This window comes from Prionailurus bengalensis, chromosome A2 (assembly GCF_016509475.1).
Source record: "Prionailurus bengalensis isolate Pbe53 chromosome A2, Fcat_Pben_1.1_paternal_pri, whole genome shotgun sequence".
Classification (NCBI taxonomy): domain Eukaryota; kingdom Metazoa; phylum Chordata; class Mammalia; order Carnivora; family Felidae; genus Prionailurus; species Prionailurus bengalensis.
The window spans coordinates 167,200,293-167,215,018 of NC_057348.1; the positions used below are offsets into that span (position 1 = coordinate 167,200,293).

The following is a 14,726-nucleotide window of genomic DNA, read 5'->3' on the forward strand; positions in this document are numbered from 1 at the left end:
ATACAATGTACAAAAATAAAGACAGTACAGTTTTGAGATTTCCAGCAGTTTGAAAGCTCGTGACATAAAGTTCCCCCCAGATAGGTAAGCACAAAACAGTTTCCCTTTTTCAATACTCAAGTTTTCCAGGTCGTCCAACACTGTAGAGGTCCCGGCCTTCTCCATTCAGGAAGTGGGGAGGAGTGGAGAGGAGTGGAGAGGAGTGGGGGCCTTCCCCTGGTGGCGCTCAGGTCGTCTGACAAACAGCACCCCCAACACTAACCAAAATTAAATTAAAAAGGACAGGAGTTCAAGGGTGCACCCGCCGGACCTCCCTCTCTCTCTCGGTCCCTTGGAGAGCAGACAGGCACAGCGCCAGAACCTGCCCCAGGACGCACGGCCTCGAAGCGGGGCCCGCGGGGCTGCCCTGGGGCGGGGGGGGGGGGGGCCCTCCTGGGACACAGGCTGGTGCCTGGGGGCCGCGGGGCTGCCCTGGGGCGCGGGGCCCCTACTGGGGCGGGGGCTGGTGCCCGGGCGCGTTGGGCCGCGGGGGCGGGGAATCGGCCTCGGACGAGCAGTCGGAGGAGACGTGCGCTCCCGTGCCGTTGCTGTAGGGAAAGGGGTCCTCGTCGTCGTCGTCGTCCTCGTCATCCTCAGGGTCACTGTCCCTCAAGTCCCGCAGGCGGCGTCCGCCGCTTTTGTCCCCGGCAGCCGGCGGCCCCAGCAGCTCGTCGTCCCCCTTGTCCTCCCCGAGGCCACCTTTGCTGGCGCCCCCACCCCCCTTCTGCTTCTCAGCCTCCTGCGCCGCCTGCTCCTTGGCCTTTTTGCTGCGTTTCCACTTCATCCGCCTGTTCTGGAACCAGATCTTCACCTGAGGGCACAAGAGGGCGTGAGAAACTGGCCACTCCATCCCTACAGGTCCTCTCTCTGGAGTCCTGTCTGCACCTGCACCTCGCCGGTCCTCACAAGGCCCAGGAGTGGGCTTCAGGGGAAGGGGTGCCCCCCCCAGGCACCAGTGCCCCCCAGAGTGGGGCTGGGGGGGCTCCAAGGAGGCTCAGACGGGGACCTCGATTTCGGGATTCCCGTCTTTTTCTGGGGGTGCTCTGGCACTGTCCAGATAGGACCTGAGCAGCTAGAGGACATATCTGTAAACCTGTACACATCCCCTGCTCTCTTTTTGGAATAAAATTTCTCAAATGTGGCCTGGGGACCACTGCTTTGGAATGGAAGAGGCGGTGAAGTGTCCTTCAAATGCAGATTTCTGGGTCTCAGCCCAACCTACTGAATCGGACCTCTGGGCTTGGTAAGTGAGCCCTGGCAGAGCCGATGCTAACTCTCCCGGGACAGGAACCCGCCCCCTAAGGGTCCAAAAGCCGCCCCCACCCACCGGCCTCCAGGTGCTCAGGCCAGCAGAGGGCCAGGGGTGCACAGGTGACAAGGCAGGGGGTGAGCTGTCGGGGGGGGGGGGGGGCTGTGTACCTGGGTCTCCGTGAGCATCAGCGAGGTGGCCACCTCGAAGCGCTTGGGCCGCGACAGGTACTTGTTGAGCTTGAACTGGTGTTCCAGCTCCAGTAGCTGCTGGCTGGTGAAGGCTGTGCGGGGCCGACGGCACTTTCCCAGGAGGTTGGACTGCGCCTGGGCTGGGGACAGAGAGGGGCATGACACCGGAAGTCTGGCTCAGGCCTCCCGCCCCCACTGCCACCCAATGCGCCCTGTGCCACTTGTGCAAGGCTGCTGCCCGGCCCGCCAGCCCAGGGCGTCACCGCTCTGCCTTCAGTGTGGACGCCCTCTCCCCAGGGACGCGGGTGTGCCTGGAGGGGGCCCTGGAGCCCAGGCTCCGGATGCCAGGTGGAGCCACGCAAGTCGGGTTTAACGGGACCAAGTTTTTTTAACCCAGGGCCTGGGCGTTCTGATTAAAGAGAGTCTCTCACACACAGCAGCCCTGTGCACCCGGGTGGGCGGTGGACAGGCCAGAAGCAGAGGCCGGAGGGGCACTCCTCCTCCCACTCCTCCCTGAGTCCTCCCCCAGCCCAGGCTCAAAGAGACAGGTCCCAGGAATCACCAGTCCCGTTTCTTCCCAGCCAGCGAAGGACTGGTGTGGGATTCCCACTGCCCCCTCCTTAAGCACACAGGAGAAGGGGGAAAGGAAAAAGGAGGAAGGCCGGAGAAGGCCAAAGCCTGGGCCCGAACATGTGAATTCACCAGTCTCCCCCACCGAAAATTCTTCCCGACGGCCCCGTACCCAGGTCGCAGAGGGGCAGAGCCCAGGGAGGCTGGAAGCCTTTTCAGAACAAGTCTCATTTTGCAAATGGAAGGCCTAGGCAAAGGGGGCCTTGGCTGTATTTACATAATTTCACACGGTTACATCACAGAGAATTTTGTGACCTCAAAATGCGACCTGCCTTGATGTCCCAGGAGCCTGACGAGTGTTAGACAATAAAGGGAAGGGAAGAAAAGAGGCCAGTCCAGCGGCTGAGCTCAGGCCCCCGGGGTGGGCAATTTGCTTTACGGGAAGGCCCACGCCCCCAGCTTTAGTTAAATGAGGCCCCAATTCCCAACTTGACAATACATTAGAACTTTAATTAAAACACTGGCTCCAAAGGGACCATTTGGGACATGCCATCCAACAGCAGAGACAACCTATTAAGGAAACCAAACAGGTTTTCCAGCGACCAGAAGAGGAACCCTCAGAACAGACGCCGGCATCCTGGCCGGCTTATTATCGCCCTTTAGGATTCGGCGTTCAGATTTCTGTTCTAAACTTAAAGCTGCCTGGGTTTTCACTCTGCTACCTCTGGGTCAAGATTAGGAATCAGGGATGGGTGAAGTGTGTTGGCAAAGGGATGTGGCCTTCACCGGTTTTCTGAGCGACCTTGAGTTCCACGCTGCCCGGGAGAACAACCCCACCCCACCCCCCCCCCCACCGTGGTCAGGGGACCCAGTGCCCAGGGGAGGCCTGTGTGCAGGCCAGCAGCCCCCTCCGAGGGAGGTGCAGATCATAAGGGGAAACCCACGGGGTGGCTTTCCGTGAGCAGGGGTTTGGAGGCTTTGGCGACCAGGCCCGGGGAAGAGTGCCCTGGGTTTGGCTGACCCGGGATCAGCAGGTTCAGACATGAGGTGAGACGAGAGTTGAGCTGGAGGTTTCCCTGTAGGGATCAGGATGGGCTGACTTCCCGCCGGCCGGCCGGCCGTTCGGTGGCCATGAGGGTCTTGTGGGAGCTGAGCTGGGAAACGCCTGGGGTGGGCTGTGGGCCAACAGTGCACACGCAGGGATTTTCTCACCTGGCTGTGACTTCTCCAGCCTCAGGGTCCTGGCTTTTCTCTGTTTAGTCACAACCACGGCTTCTAGCAGAGGGATCTCAATTCTGCCAAGTGCTTATTTTTGTTTTCTTTTTTGCTTTTTTCCCCTCCTATGCCTGCATCTCCCCAGTCTAAACACATCCACCCAGAAGGAAACAATGGGGTCTCTTTGTTTGGGTCTTCTGCAGCTGAAAGCGTGAAGTCTTATGCATCAGCCTGTGCATGCTGCCCCGGTGGGGCGAGCCGAGCCGACCGGAGACTCCCCGGAGCGCCAGCCCAGTGTGCCTGCCCTCGGGCCAGGAAAGACGAGGGGGCCCAGGCCACCTGGAGGTGTACCACCTGCCCACAGTCCAGCCGCTCTCCTCCGGGTGGGGGTGGCCAGCCCTCCCTTGCTCCTACCTTGGGGAGGGGTTCGCTCTGTATCGGGGACCTCCAATTCTGGGCGGGCACCTGCCACCCAGAGTCCCCGAGATGGGGGTACTGAAAGAGACGTATCTCCCCTTCCGCAGGAGCGCACCGTCGACGCTCGGTTCGGGTCAGGCCATCTGCTTCCTGGGCATCACACGGCGGCCCAGGCGCCCTCACAGAGGCAGGCTCGACCCCGCAGGCGGCCAGAGCGTCGCCAGGGACCTGGCCTTGCGGCCCTGGCCTCTTGAAGCCCATTTCTTGTTCTGTGCTCCTGAATCTCTCCTCTTGGGAGGGACCGGGGGTCCCTCCAGAACCCAGAATGCGGTACCTAAGTCAAGTCCGTTTCCCTGGAGAGAAGCCCCTGGCTCCGGGGGGCCTCAATCCCCAGGCCAGCCTAACTCGGGTGCTCCTCGGCTCGCCTTCCCTCACCACTTCCTTCTCTAGCCGGCCGGTTAATCATTAGATCCGAGTCTCACACCTCCAGCTGCCCCTTCCCGTTAGGAGAGGAAGAGAAAGCAGGGCCCGCGCGTGGCCATTTTAGTAACTCGCCGCCGATCCCACCGCGCGCCGTCCGCACGAGTCTTCGCGGGCCCCGGGCGGAGCCGAGGCGGCCTCGCGGCGCTTCCACCGCGCTCTCCCAGCGGAGAGCGAGAGGCAGGCGGCGGCCGGCGGCCGAGGCTGCGCGGGAAAACCGTGTGCCAGGACTCCCCCTCCCCCCGTTTTCCCCTGGCTTCCTTTCCGGGCCCGGGGGCTGCGCGGTACTCACAGTTAAAGTCGGGCATCTTGGGCAGGATCATGCCCGCGGTGGACGCGCGCAGCCACTGGTCCAGCTGGAAGGTGCCGGCGCCCAGCTTGACGGGGTCGGCGGGGTGCGCGGGGTGCGCGCCCTGCACCTGCGGGTACGAGTAGGAGAGCGCCGGGTGCTGGCCAGCCAGCGCGGCCGCCGCCGCCGCCGCCGAGTAGCCGTAGACCGGGTGGCCGTAGAGCGCGGCCTGCGCGGGGAGGCCCGCGCCGCCCTGCGCGCCCCCGGGGTGCAGCCCCAGCGCCAGGCCCCCCGCGGCGGCGGCGGCGGCGGCGGCTGCAGCGGCGGCGGCGGCGGCGGCGGCGCCCGGGTGCGCGTGGTGGTGGGGCCCCCCGGGGCCGCCGCCCGCGCCGCCCGCGCCGCCGCCCGCGCCGCCCGCGCCCAGGAAGCCGGGCTTGGGCAACAGCGCGCAGTGCGCGGCCAGCAGGCGCGGCGGCGAGGGGCTCTCGGCGTGCAGGCGGTCGGCGGGCGCCGCGGGCGGCTCCGAGGACGCGGGGCTGCAGCCGCCGCTGGCCCCGCCGCCCGCCCCGCCGCCGCCCGCCCCGCCGCCGCCGCCGCCGCCGCCGCCGCCGCCCCCGGGGCCAGACGCGGCGGCCGCGAGCGACGTGACCAGGGCCAGCGGCGCGGTCTGCGCGGAGGCCGCTCGCGGGGGGTCCACGGCCAGCAGCGCATCGATGCGGAAATTTTTTGATTTTTCCATCGGCCTGTGTGGGGCTGGCGAGCAGGGCCGGGCGGCGGGTGGCGCGGCCGCGTGCGGGCTCGCGGACTCCGTGCGTGGTGGTGGCGAGCCCCAGGGTGCGGTATTGTTATGGTGATTATTTGCCAATAATCAAAGTCGCCGCCGGAAACTCAGCCGAGGGTGACCATGGTCCGGGCGCCTCCTCCGTGCGGGCCCCGCCCCGGGCCGCGCTCGCACGCGCTTTGCACAAACTCGCAGGCGAGTGCCCGGACGCGCCGGGCCGGGGAGCCCGGCTCTGTGCGCTGGACCCTCGGGCGACCGCGCCGAGGCCGCTGGCGCCGTAGTGGGGACCCGCGCCCCTCCGCGCACTTGAAGCGCAGCGCGGCCGCCGATTGGCGCGCTCGGCGGGGGCTCGGGGAGGGGCGCGGGCCCCGCCATTGGCCGAGGGGCGCACCTGTCACCGTCCCGGCCGCCTGCCGCCCCGCCCCTGCGCCGCGGGGTCCTAAACACCCGGGGCGCCGAGCGGCGATGGCGGGGCGGAGACTGCGACCGGGCTTGCCAGACCCGGAGCCTCAGCCTAGGGACCCCGCTCGCCCTCCCGCGAACGCTGAGCGGGGCTGCGGGCGTGGCACCCCCGGGTCCGGGTGTGGGCCCCGCTGCCCGAGTCCAGCTTCTGAGACACGCTGTCCCGTTCTGGGCTCGGCGTCACCTAGAGCAGTGGCCCGCGTCTTCTCGCGCCTCCTCGCCCGCACTTGAGTTTGTGCACTCCTGCGTCGGGGAGCCCACGTTGCTCGCAGATCTAGCTGCTTTGCACAATGACCGCAGCACAGCGAAGGCCGTACGGGTCCCCAAGCCCCGCTCCCGGTCTCCAGGGTGCACAGGAGCGGTTCGTGTCCCTGCCGCCAGCCCTCTGCAGGTGGAACTTTCTCTACTCCGTGCGTCTCAGGTGTTGTATGTGCGCGCGTGAGTGTGCCTTCCGCAAGTCCTCGCCTTGAGTGCCTGCCCCGTCGAGGCGCAGTAGGCGGAATCCGCGAGCCCGCGGCCTCCAGGACCTGGATCCGCTGGGAGACCTTGCCCACCTGCCCTTGACAGGATCCTCAGCGACAGCGCTCCTCTTCTCTGGGAAGGCGACCCTCGGGCGTGCGAGACGCAGCACCCACCCCGGCTCTGGAAAGCCCGCGGGCGCGCAGAGTCCTCCGGAGGCCAGTGCCCCCGACCCCCCGCTTCGTCCCCAGGCAGGAAAACGCAGCCTCTGTCCTCTTGCTACCTGCAGCCTGGGAAACCGCGCGGAAACCTCGCCCCCCCTGGCTGAGCAAGGTAGCGGAGGGAGAATCCAGACTTCACAGCCACCCACCCTCTCCGTCCCCCATACACACACTTCAAATATTGACAGTCAAAGCACTTCCAAGGGCTTTTCTGCAGCCGAAAGAATCAACATGCAGGTCGGGGAGTCGAGCGGTCACCAGCACGAGGCTTGGTCAATAGCTCCATTAGACCTAGTTATCTTGCCCCAGCTGGTGAGAGGACGCAGGAGGGGGGTTCCATTCTGGAAGCCAGCTTCCTGAGCAGGTGAGAGGGGAGTGAGGCACAGGGTGGGGGCTGTGGGAAGGGCAGAGGAGGAAGGAAAAACCAGGGCAAGTAAACTTTAAAATTAGCAGATCAGGTTGCTACAAGAGGGGTTTTTTTTTTTTTTTTGCCTTTTTTTTTTAAGGTAAGTATAGGGATTGCTTAGTTTCCCTTCAAAAAGCTTCTCGCCTTGGCAAGAGTGGACTGCGGTGATTCTCTTGGCAAGAGCCGAGTTTGTTCTTCATTAAAACAGGGTAGTTCCCAGACACACAGGCTAGCTGGGAATTAGGAGGACAGCAGTGGGACTGTTACATGGCTCGGCAAAAACCAATAATAACTTGTAAATAGAAATGACAGCATTTACGTGGTGTTTGTCTTGTCTTTGGATGGTATCTCTTCGGGTGATGAGAATGCAGTCCTGCCTCTACAGGGAGAGAGGGGAACACTCAGTACAGGTTCAAAGAAGTTGAGAATCCTGTCCCCTGCAAGCCGTTATTTGTTTGGGACTGAGTCTGCCAGAGGGGCCACAGGGCTCTCACCGGCCGCCCTCAACACTCCCGGTGTCCCTAGCCCTGTTTCTCCGTGCCTATCCGTTCCCCTCGGGGAAGAAGGGTTTGCGAAGGAGACTTGAGATTCTCATCTGTCCTGGGCAGGAAACCCTTCCCCCTTGGAGGGCCAGTAACAATATCTTGGCTGTCGATGTGCCTCCCCAGGAGAGAGCAGTCTTGGCCCCCACCTCTGACTGTGGCCCTAAGTCTGACTCGCCTTTCTCTATCTCTCCCCTCCTCCATGTGCTGGGGCAGGACTCCTGGGCTTGGGGGGCAGTGATGTAGGAGGCTGGGGGAGGGGAGCGAGTGAAACTAATGAAACTCCCCCAAGATTGATCTTGGAGAGCCTGCTGCCCTCTCTTCTCCCTGAAATACCCACCACCAGGGCTGTTTTAGTCGAGGACAGGTGTGCGGGCTATACGCGACCAATCTCCCCATTTGCCTCAACAAGATCGTTCTGGTGTTTAGAACTCCCAGAGGAATTCATTTCACCCCTCTTTGTTCTGCAGTAACCACGCTCCTAAGCCCCTCAAAATCCCAGGCTGGTGCCCGTCCTCCCCGAGACGAGCTGAGAGCACTTCCTGAAAGCAGACTGGTCGGGGAATGCAGGGGTGGGCACCTGCCCCCCTTCAGGAAAAGTTCATCAGGGTTTACCCTGGAGCCCACACCCCTACGGGGGCGCCCGGGAGGCATCCAAGTGGCGCTCAGCCTGCTCTGGGTCCTGGTCCCGGCCACCCCTCCACTGCACCCAGTGTGACTCTGGGTGTCAGTGCTCTGTTATTTTTATAGATTCTGTTTCTTTGTTTAGAAAAGTCAGGGTTAGGTCTCTCTGGGGCTAAAGGGCTTTAAAATGATATACTCTGTGAACGTTGAAAAGTTAATCCATATTGGAGGTTTCCTGTGCAGTTGTATGGAAAGAGGGACAGAGAGAGGGGAGAGGTCTTGGAAGTGTGGGGGCTTTGTGTGGTTTATGAGGTGTGAAGCTGAGCCCGCTGGGGTTCTTCCTGTCTCCAGCATCTGTATGGACCCAGCCCAGCTGGCTTTGAAGACGGTTTGGGGCAGACAGGAGCAGGGCTTGCGCCTGGTGAAGGGCCCTAGCGAGAGATCAAAGGTCTGGCCATACTCCCAAACCCAGTCTCCCGGTGACTCCCCTCTCCAGCGGCCGGGGGGGGGGGGTGGGGGGGGGTGGGTGGCAGGCCGCCCTCGACACCTGGGGGGACCCTCGATTTTCCGATCGGCCAAGGCCTACCCGGTGCACCGTCCTCTGCCGTGTCCCTTCTCAGCCCCTGCCCTGCCCGCACGACGTCCCTGCCTCCTCCACACAGCCTCCCTCTAAGACGTTGAATCCCGCCTGCGGGCCGCCCTCCTCCCACTACTTAGAAAGGAGAATTGGTGGTTTATATCAACAATTGCAAAAGAAAAAAGCGTTCCTAATCCGCATCTGTTCACTTTCCGAATTAAACACATGCGAGGTTGGGAATAAAACCCGTTTACCCGCATATTCAGAGGGTGGGAGGCAGGCATCATTATCATTTACATATTGCTTTCTTCCCTGTGAAGTGGGCCCAGTCCAGAATAATCCACCCGAAGACCGCCTCGCCTTCGGAGGCACTGGGCGCTGGAGCACAGGGGGCAGCCAGAAGTTCCCCGGTAGTCCCTGTGCGCAGAGCCTCCGCGGGGATGTGCGCCAGGCCTGGGGTCCGGGGGGGGGGGGGTGCACCGGGGTTGGCCGAGCGTGGGGATGTGTGTGGCTGGGGTCACCGGAAGGCGAGCTGGGTTGGGGGGGCGGATCCACACAGGTGTCCCCTCCCCCCCCCAAGCAGAGCCCCGAGGGCCAAAGGTATCACGTTGTAGCGCTGCCCTTTGATCTGCCGACCGCCTTCCTGACCCGGGGGCGCTCCGCCTCTAAAGGAGCCTGGAAAGGGTGGGACCCCGCCGACCGGCCTCTCCAACCACAGGTGGGGCCTGCCAGAGGCGCTTGGTGCCTTTTCTGGAGGCCCCTCCTGGTCGGCCTCGCCCTCTACACCTGGATTTCAAGTGGCCCCTTACAGGTCTGACCCTGTCCACGGGGCCCAGCCCTAGATGCAAACACCCGGCCCAAACGGGGCGGGGCTCACTGCTGGGGTTTCGCTAAGAGGTCAGGAGGATGCCGCAGCATTTCAATGCCTGAAACTTCAGCAACTCAAGGGCCCTCTATTTTTGGAAATTTCCTCCAGATACAAAAATATCTGCTTTACGCTCAGGCCTTGGGCAGTCTCCCAGCGTCCATGGACACCAAAGAGAAGGCACGGGCTTGGCTGTCGGGGTGCTGGGGGTAGGGGTGAGGTGGGGGGCAGGGCTAAGCGCTGGTCCCTGGGCGGGTCGGGCGGAGGCAGGCCTTATCCACCTGCAGGCTTCCTTCCGACCGGAACACTGGAGGCGTCTCCAGCCTCTCTGTTGCACAAGTTGGGGGCTCTGCCTTACAAAGAGAAACCAATTCCCCCCGAGAAGTGGGGGAGCAGGGGGAGCTCCCGCAGGCCCTTTAATCAGGTTGGGGGGACAACAGTCTTCCCCAGGGAAGTAGCCTGTATTTTTGCTGGAGGGTTTCAATTTCATTGTGTCGCAGGTTCACTCACACTGTGTCAGGAACCAGGGAGAGAACACGCGACCCCGCGAAGTCAGCTTTTCCAGAGAGCTGCCGCCTTCCCGACCCCTCTCCAGACAAGCTGCCGGCTGGCCCGCGCTTCGCAGTGAGTCTGGGCCCAGGGCCTTCTTATTTTAGGGTTGGACACAGCGCACGCCTGCTTTGGAGGAGCCCAGCCTTCCTGGCTCCCTTACAGAATGTGTCTAGTCATCGAAGGCTCGCTTTCTAAAGACCCCCTCCCCCGCTGCAGGTCGGGGACCGTGCTGCCTGAGGTCCTCCCCCACCCCGCTGAAGGAGAGGGTGGTTGAGTTCACACCAGCAAATCTGCCACCGAGAAGGTCACACCCACACGGGCCGGTGTCCGTCCCAGCCTGGCCTGTCACTACTGACCTGGGGGAGGGGGTACAGGGAGGTGCGCAGATAACAACAGATACTGCTTGGTACATGAACTGTTTGGTGCGTTCGGACTCCAATTCTGGCCGAATAGCAGCACGGTAGCGTCCACGGCCACGGTGGATAATGGCAGGAAGTCGTCACTAATTGGTCTCTTTAGGAGTGCTGAGGTAGCAGAAGCTGCTGAGAGAGAGAGAGAGAGAGAGAGAGAGAGAGAGAGAGAGAGAGAGAGGAGAATGAATTCCTTCTCATTTCCCAGAGCTGGGGAGGGGGTGTTCCCAGGTGTTGGGGTCAAGTTCTCCTCGTCCCACGCTGCACCTGCGTCTTCCCACAGGTGCACACGCAAGACCCGAGGGCAGATCTCAGGCTTGGGCGGACTTGCGGGGGAGGGGGGGGTTCGGTGTGCGAGTGGGACGTGGCGACTTGCCCAGGACATCGTTTCCAGGGCGCCTTCCTTCAAGCAGCTCTGCCGGACATCACACCCCGTCCACACGTCCCGACGGCTCAGGTGGAAGAACCCACCGCCTGCCCTACCCGTGAACCCGTGGGACGTTTTGCCCAAGAGGAATCTGAAGCTAACGGCCCCTCAGTGAGCGTCCCCCCCCCCCCCCCGGGCCAGGTTTGAAGTGGCCTCTGCGGGGGCCTGGCCTTCAGTGCCCGCTGTCCTGCCGGGTCGCCCGAGCAATGGCAGCATGCACCGTGCCTCAGTGTACCTTCTGACACCGTCCCGTCCAACGGGGATGGTACCTGCAAACGTACTGGTGTCTCCGTCTTACAGACGGGCAAACCGAGTCTCTGAGAAACCAAGGCGCTTTGCTCCAAGCCCCACAGCAAAAAGGCCGCTCTGACTCCCAGTCCCGCGGGGGGGCCTTGGTCCATAACCTGGTCGGCCACGCTGCTTATTACGTTATAATCTCCTCACTGCGGGGTTCTAATAAGCTTTTCCCACTTGGCCTTTGACCGACTGGGCTCCTGCCTGTGCAACATCAGGGTGGCAGAGGCGGAACGCTGGCCGCGGCCGCCCTGGGTCTGGGGTCCCTCCTCCCTGACACCCGGGAGGCTGTCCCCTCTCGGGCGCCCAGGCCCCTCTCCGCGGGCTCCGCCAGACCGACCGAGGGCAGGGGGTGGGGGGCGCGGAGAAGGCCCGTTGCCCTGCCCCCGCCCCCTCCCCCAGTCCCCCGGGCCCCGCGCGGCCGGCAGGATAATTTGGCTAATGAACTCGTTAAAGGGCCCCTGGTGACCCGCCCCGGCCTCCCCCCCGGCCCATCTGGGAAATTCCACTGAAAGGCTGAGAGCCTCCCCGGCCTCCGCCGTCTGTCGCCGCGGGAGGCGCGAACCCGGTGACGACGCTGGGCCCTTACATTAAAATAATTACCCGGCGGAACAGGTGGCCCACTCCGGGCCGGCCGCCGGGGCGCATCTGGGTCGGGGAGCCGCCGCCGCCAGGGGAGGGGAGCGGCCCGCCCACGGGAGGGCAGAGGAGGTCAGGCCCGCCGCCCCCGGAGCCTGGGGTGGGGGGCGGCTGAGAGGGGCCTTCCGGGCCAGTTCCGGGGAGGGGGCGGCGGGGCAGAGCGGCGAGCTCGCACCTGCCGGAGGCCGGAGCACAAGCTTACCCCGGGCAGCGCTCCAGGGCCGCGCCGGCCGCGTGCGCACGAGTGACGCGTGCGACCGCGTGTGTGCGGGGCCTTGTACACGCGCGTTTTGAGTGTGCGCACGTGGGTGTGGTGGTGGAGGGGGGTGGGCAGCGCGGCCCCCAGGCCTCCCTGCCCGCGCGGGACGCGTCCTCGGGCTCCCGGCCCCCAGCGCGCGGAGTTCCAGGCCGGGCCGTGGGGAAGGAGGCCCGCGGTGCCGCTAAAAAGAGCCGCGCGATCCAGGCGCGGGGCCAAGCCTATTGCCAAAAACACATATTACACTGCGACATTCTGTAAATGAGATAATGATACATAAACCCGGATGATAGATGTGACGTGCCTGGGATGTCTTCTCTAAATTAGCTGCTCGCATCGACTGCTAATAATGGTGAGTTTATGAAAGCAATTTCAGTGCAGAATGCGAGCCGGTCTTACTCTAATCAGCCTGCCTCGGTTAATGCCTGAGGGGGTCAGGCTGAGAATTATTGACACGCCCGTGCCCTTAACCTGTTTCCCAATAAAGCTGATTAGTTTTTGTCAACCCATCAGCTAACCACTCTTGCTGGAACTGCATCAAAGCCTTATTTGCTCAGGGGAAATCAACAAGTCACAGACCAGCTCCATTAAGGGGCTGCTGGGCCAGGACGGTCAGGGGGGGCCTAGGGACGCCCCACTGACCCCACACGCCCCCCCCCCCAGGGCGGCGGACAGCACGGCCTCCTAACCTCCAAGCACCAACACAAATGAATACCGCAAAATTGCTGGGTCTGAAGATTTCCTCTTTCTGTGAAGGGAGGCCCCTGCAGCCCAGTGCTTTGGGTCGGATGTCTTGGGCCCTGACAGTCCCCGTGAGGGCCCTGTCACCTTCTAGGCCAGGTGAGGTGGCCCGAGGCAGCGAGTCCTGAGCCCAGCAGGATGTTGCAGGGGGGGAGGAAGCAGAGAGTGTAAGTGGGGGGCCTGGGGGGGCCTCAGAGTGCCTGCATGTCCCACATACGCATTCCCCCAAGACGACAGAAGGGACAAGAGTGCGGATGTCAGACTGTGGTGGGGGGGGTCCAAGTGCTGACAGAGCAAGGGTACTATTTGTGGGCCAGGTTTACACCTACAACCAAGGCTGACCCTGACCTTGCCTGGTTACCTCCACAAGCACGTGGGCTAGGGAGCTGGGCTGCCTGAGGGTCCACCTGGGTAGGGGATCTGTGTCTCAGCCCCCACCTGTGCCCCAGGTGAGCTGGCCAGGTGAGCCTGGCCTTTCCCTGCAGGCGGGAGCAGCAGATCAGCCGGTCTGATGGAAGTGACCTCCGTGCCCTGGCCTGGGCGGGCGGGGAAGGGGGGCGGAAAACGTGTGCTGTCCCTTTAAGCCCTGGGCCACTGTCGCCTCCCGACCCCATCCCCCCTCAATTTAATTTCATTAAAACAGAGCATGAATATTTCTATTAAACCTAAAATGAAATATGAAGCCATTTAGTCTCTGCCTGCACCAATCACCCAGATTTATGACTTTTATTCATCACATCAAGAGCCTGGAAAAATGAATTTTCTTCACCCAGGAAGGAAATAAAACCTCAGGCTTGGTCATTTCCAGAAAGCTGTTAATTTGACCGTGTGGTAATTACTTTCACAATTAACTAAAATACAAATCAACTTGACAAATTGGGCTAGTTTATATATTAATTAGCCCGCTTAAATTTATTCATTATGAAAAGACAATTTAAGGGGACCTGTGGTGTCTGTTTTATTGCAATAAATTATTGTTAGGAAATGGGTCTAATAAAATATCTTAATATTTAAGGATATTGTGTACGCGAGTGGGGGGATGCTTTATTGACAATTTCATTTTCCAATTAGTAATCGTGTTGTAATATCTGGGTGAGCCCAGGACTCACCAGCGGGCGGGATGCTCCGGGCCGGGGCAGCAGCGAGTGGCTGGGCCCGGCCGCGGCGGGAGAAGGGAGTCAGGTGTGCGGGCAGCGCCGGGGTCGGGTGGGAAGCGGAGCCGGGTTTGGGGTTCGGGCGGCGGGGCACCGAACCCCGCCGAGCCGCCGCGCCCGCCCGGCTGCCCCGCCTGCTGCCAGGGGCCGCGGGGGCTGATTTAATAGAATGTCGATAGAATCATTCGATGCCTTTTAGCTTGTGATCTTTATAAATGTCCCTCTATTAAATTAGAAAATGATTCTCTTCTCGTTTAATTGTATTCTTTCGTTTCTTATTTCCAATTAATTAGTCCTATCGACGTTGCAATATTTTAAGTGACTCAAGTCCGTTTCCAGTTAGAATATATGGGTCAGCAATGCAATTTTATACCCGACAGAACTATATAATGTGGGTTTTAACTACTCTCTCCTCATCCGTCTTTAATATCTGGCCGGAATGCGCCCCCTGGTCCCCTGGCCGCCCCTCCCGGGCAGGTGGGCGCCTTCCGCCACCCCACCCGGAGCGTTTATTTGTGATTCTCTCTGTTTTACATCTAGTCCCAGCAGGACGGTGAGGACACCGCGAAGGGGAGCCCGGCGCCACCGTGGGGTCTGCGGGGGTGCACTAGGGCGCGTCCCCGCAGGTGCCCCTGGACGCCCCCTGGGCCCAGCGCCGTGCTGGCGGAGCTGAGGCCACCAGGCCAGGCCCTCTGGCACCTTGTTTTCCACTCCTGCCCGCACCCCCACACTTGCTGCCCCACAAGACTTTAAATCACTTTTCAAAAGGATGGCCTTCGCGCAGCCTTCTCCCCAGGGCCCCCTCGACCTCTGCCAGGGAGCCGCGAGCCCCTTGCTGCAGGCGGCGGTGCCGGGGACCTTCCCTC

The 14,726-nt window shown here is 62.1% G+C and overlaps 1 protein-coding gene across 1 annotated transcript; it reads right to left on the minus strand.

The window, feature by feature from the left end:
* Positions 1 to 479: 479 nt before the first annotated feature.
* MNX1 (motor neuron and pancreas homeobox 1) lies at positions 480 to 5,189 on the minus strand. The gene is made up of 3 exons (XM_043585888.1): positions 4,454 to 5,189; positions 1,459 to 1,619; positions 480 to 850 (listed from the first exon to the last, which is right to left on the minus strand). Exons 1-3 carry the CDS (start codon positions 5,187 to 5,189, stop codon positions 488 to 490), a joined length of 1,260 nt encoding a protein of 419 aa, XP_043441823.1. The 3' UTR covers positions 480 to 487.
* Between the last annotated feature and the right edge of the window lie 9,537 nt (positions 5,190 to 14,726).

What these genes read in the sequence shown, in the direction of transcription:
- MNX1 (XM_043585888.1), bottom strand. Translation starts at nt 5,189, where the DNA reads ATGGAAAAATCAAAAAATTTCCGCATCGATGCGCTGCTGGCCGTGGAC. An exon ending in CAAGATGCCCGACTTTAACT is followed by an intron (nt 1,620 to 4,453) that starts GTGAGTACCGCG and finishes CTCTGTCCCCAG; the next exon opens with CCCAGGCGCAGTCCAACCTC. An exon ending in TGATGCTCACGGAGACCCAG is followed by an intron (nt 851 to 1,458) that starts GTACACAGCCCC and finishes TTGTGCCCTCAG; the next exon opens with GTGAAGATCTGGTTCCAGAA.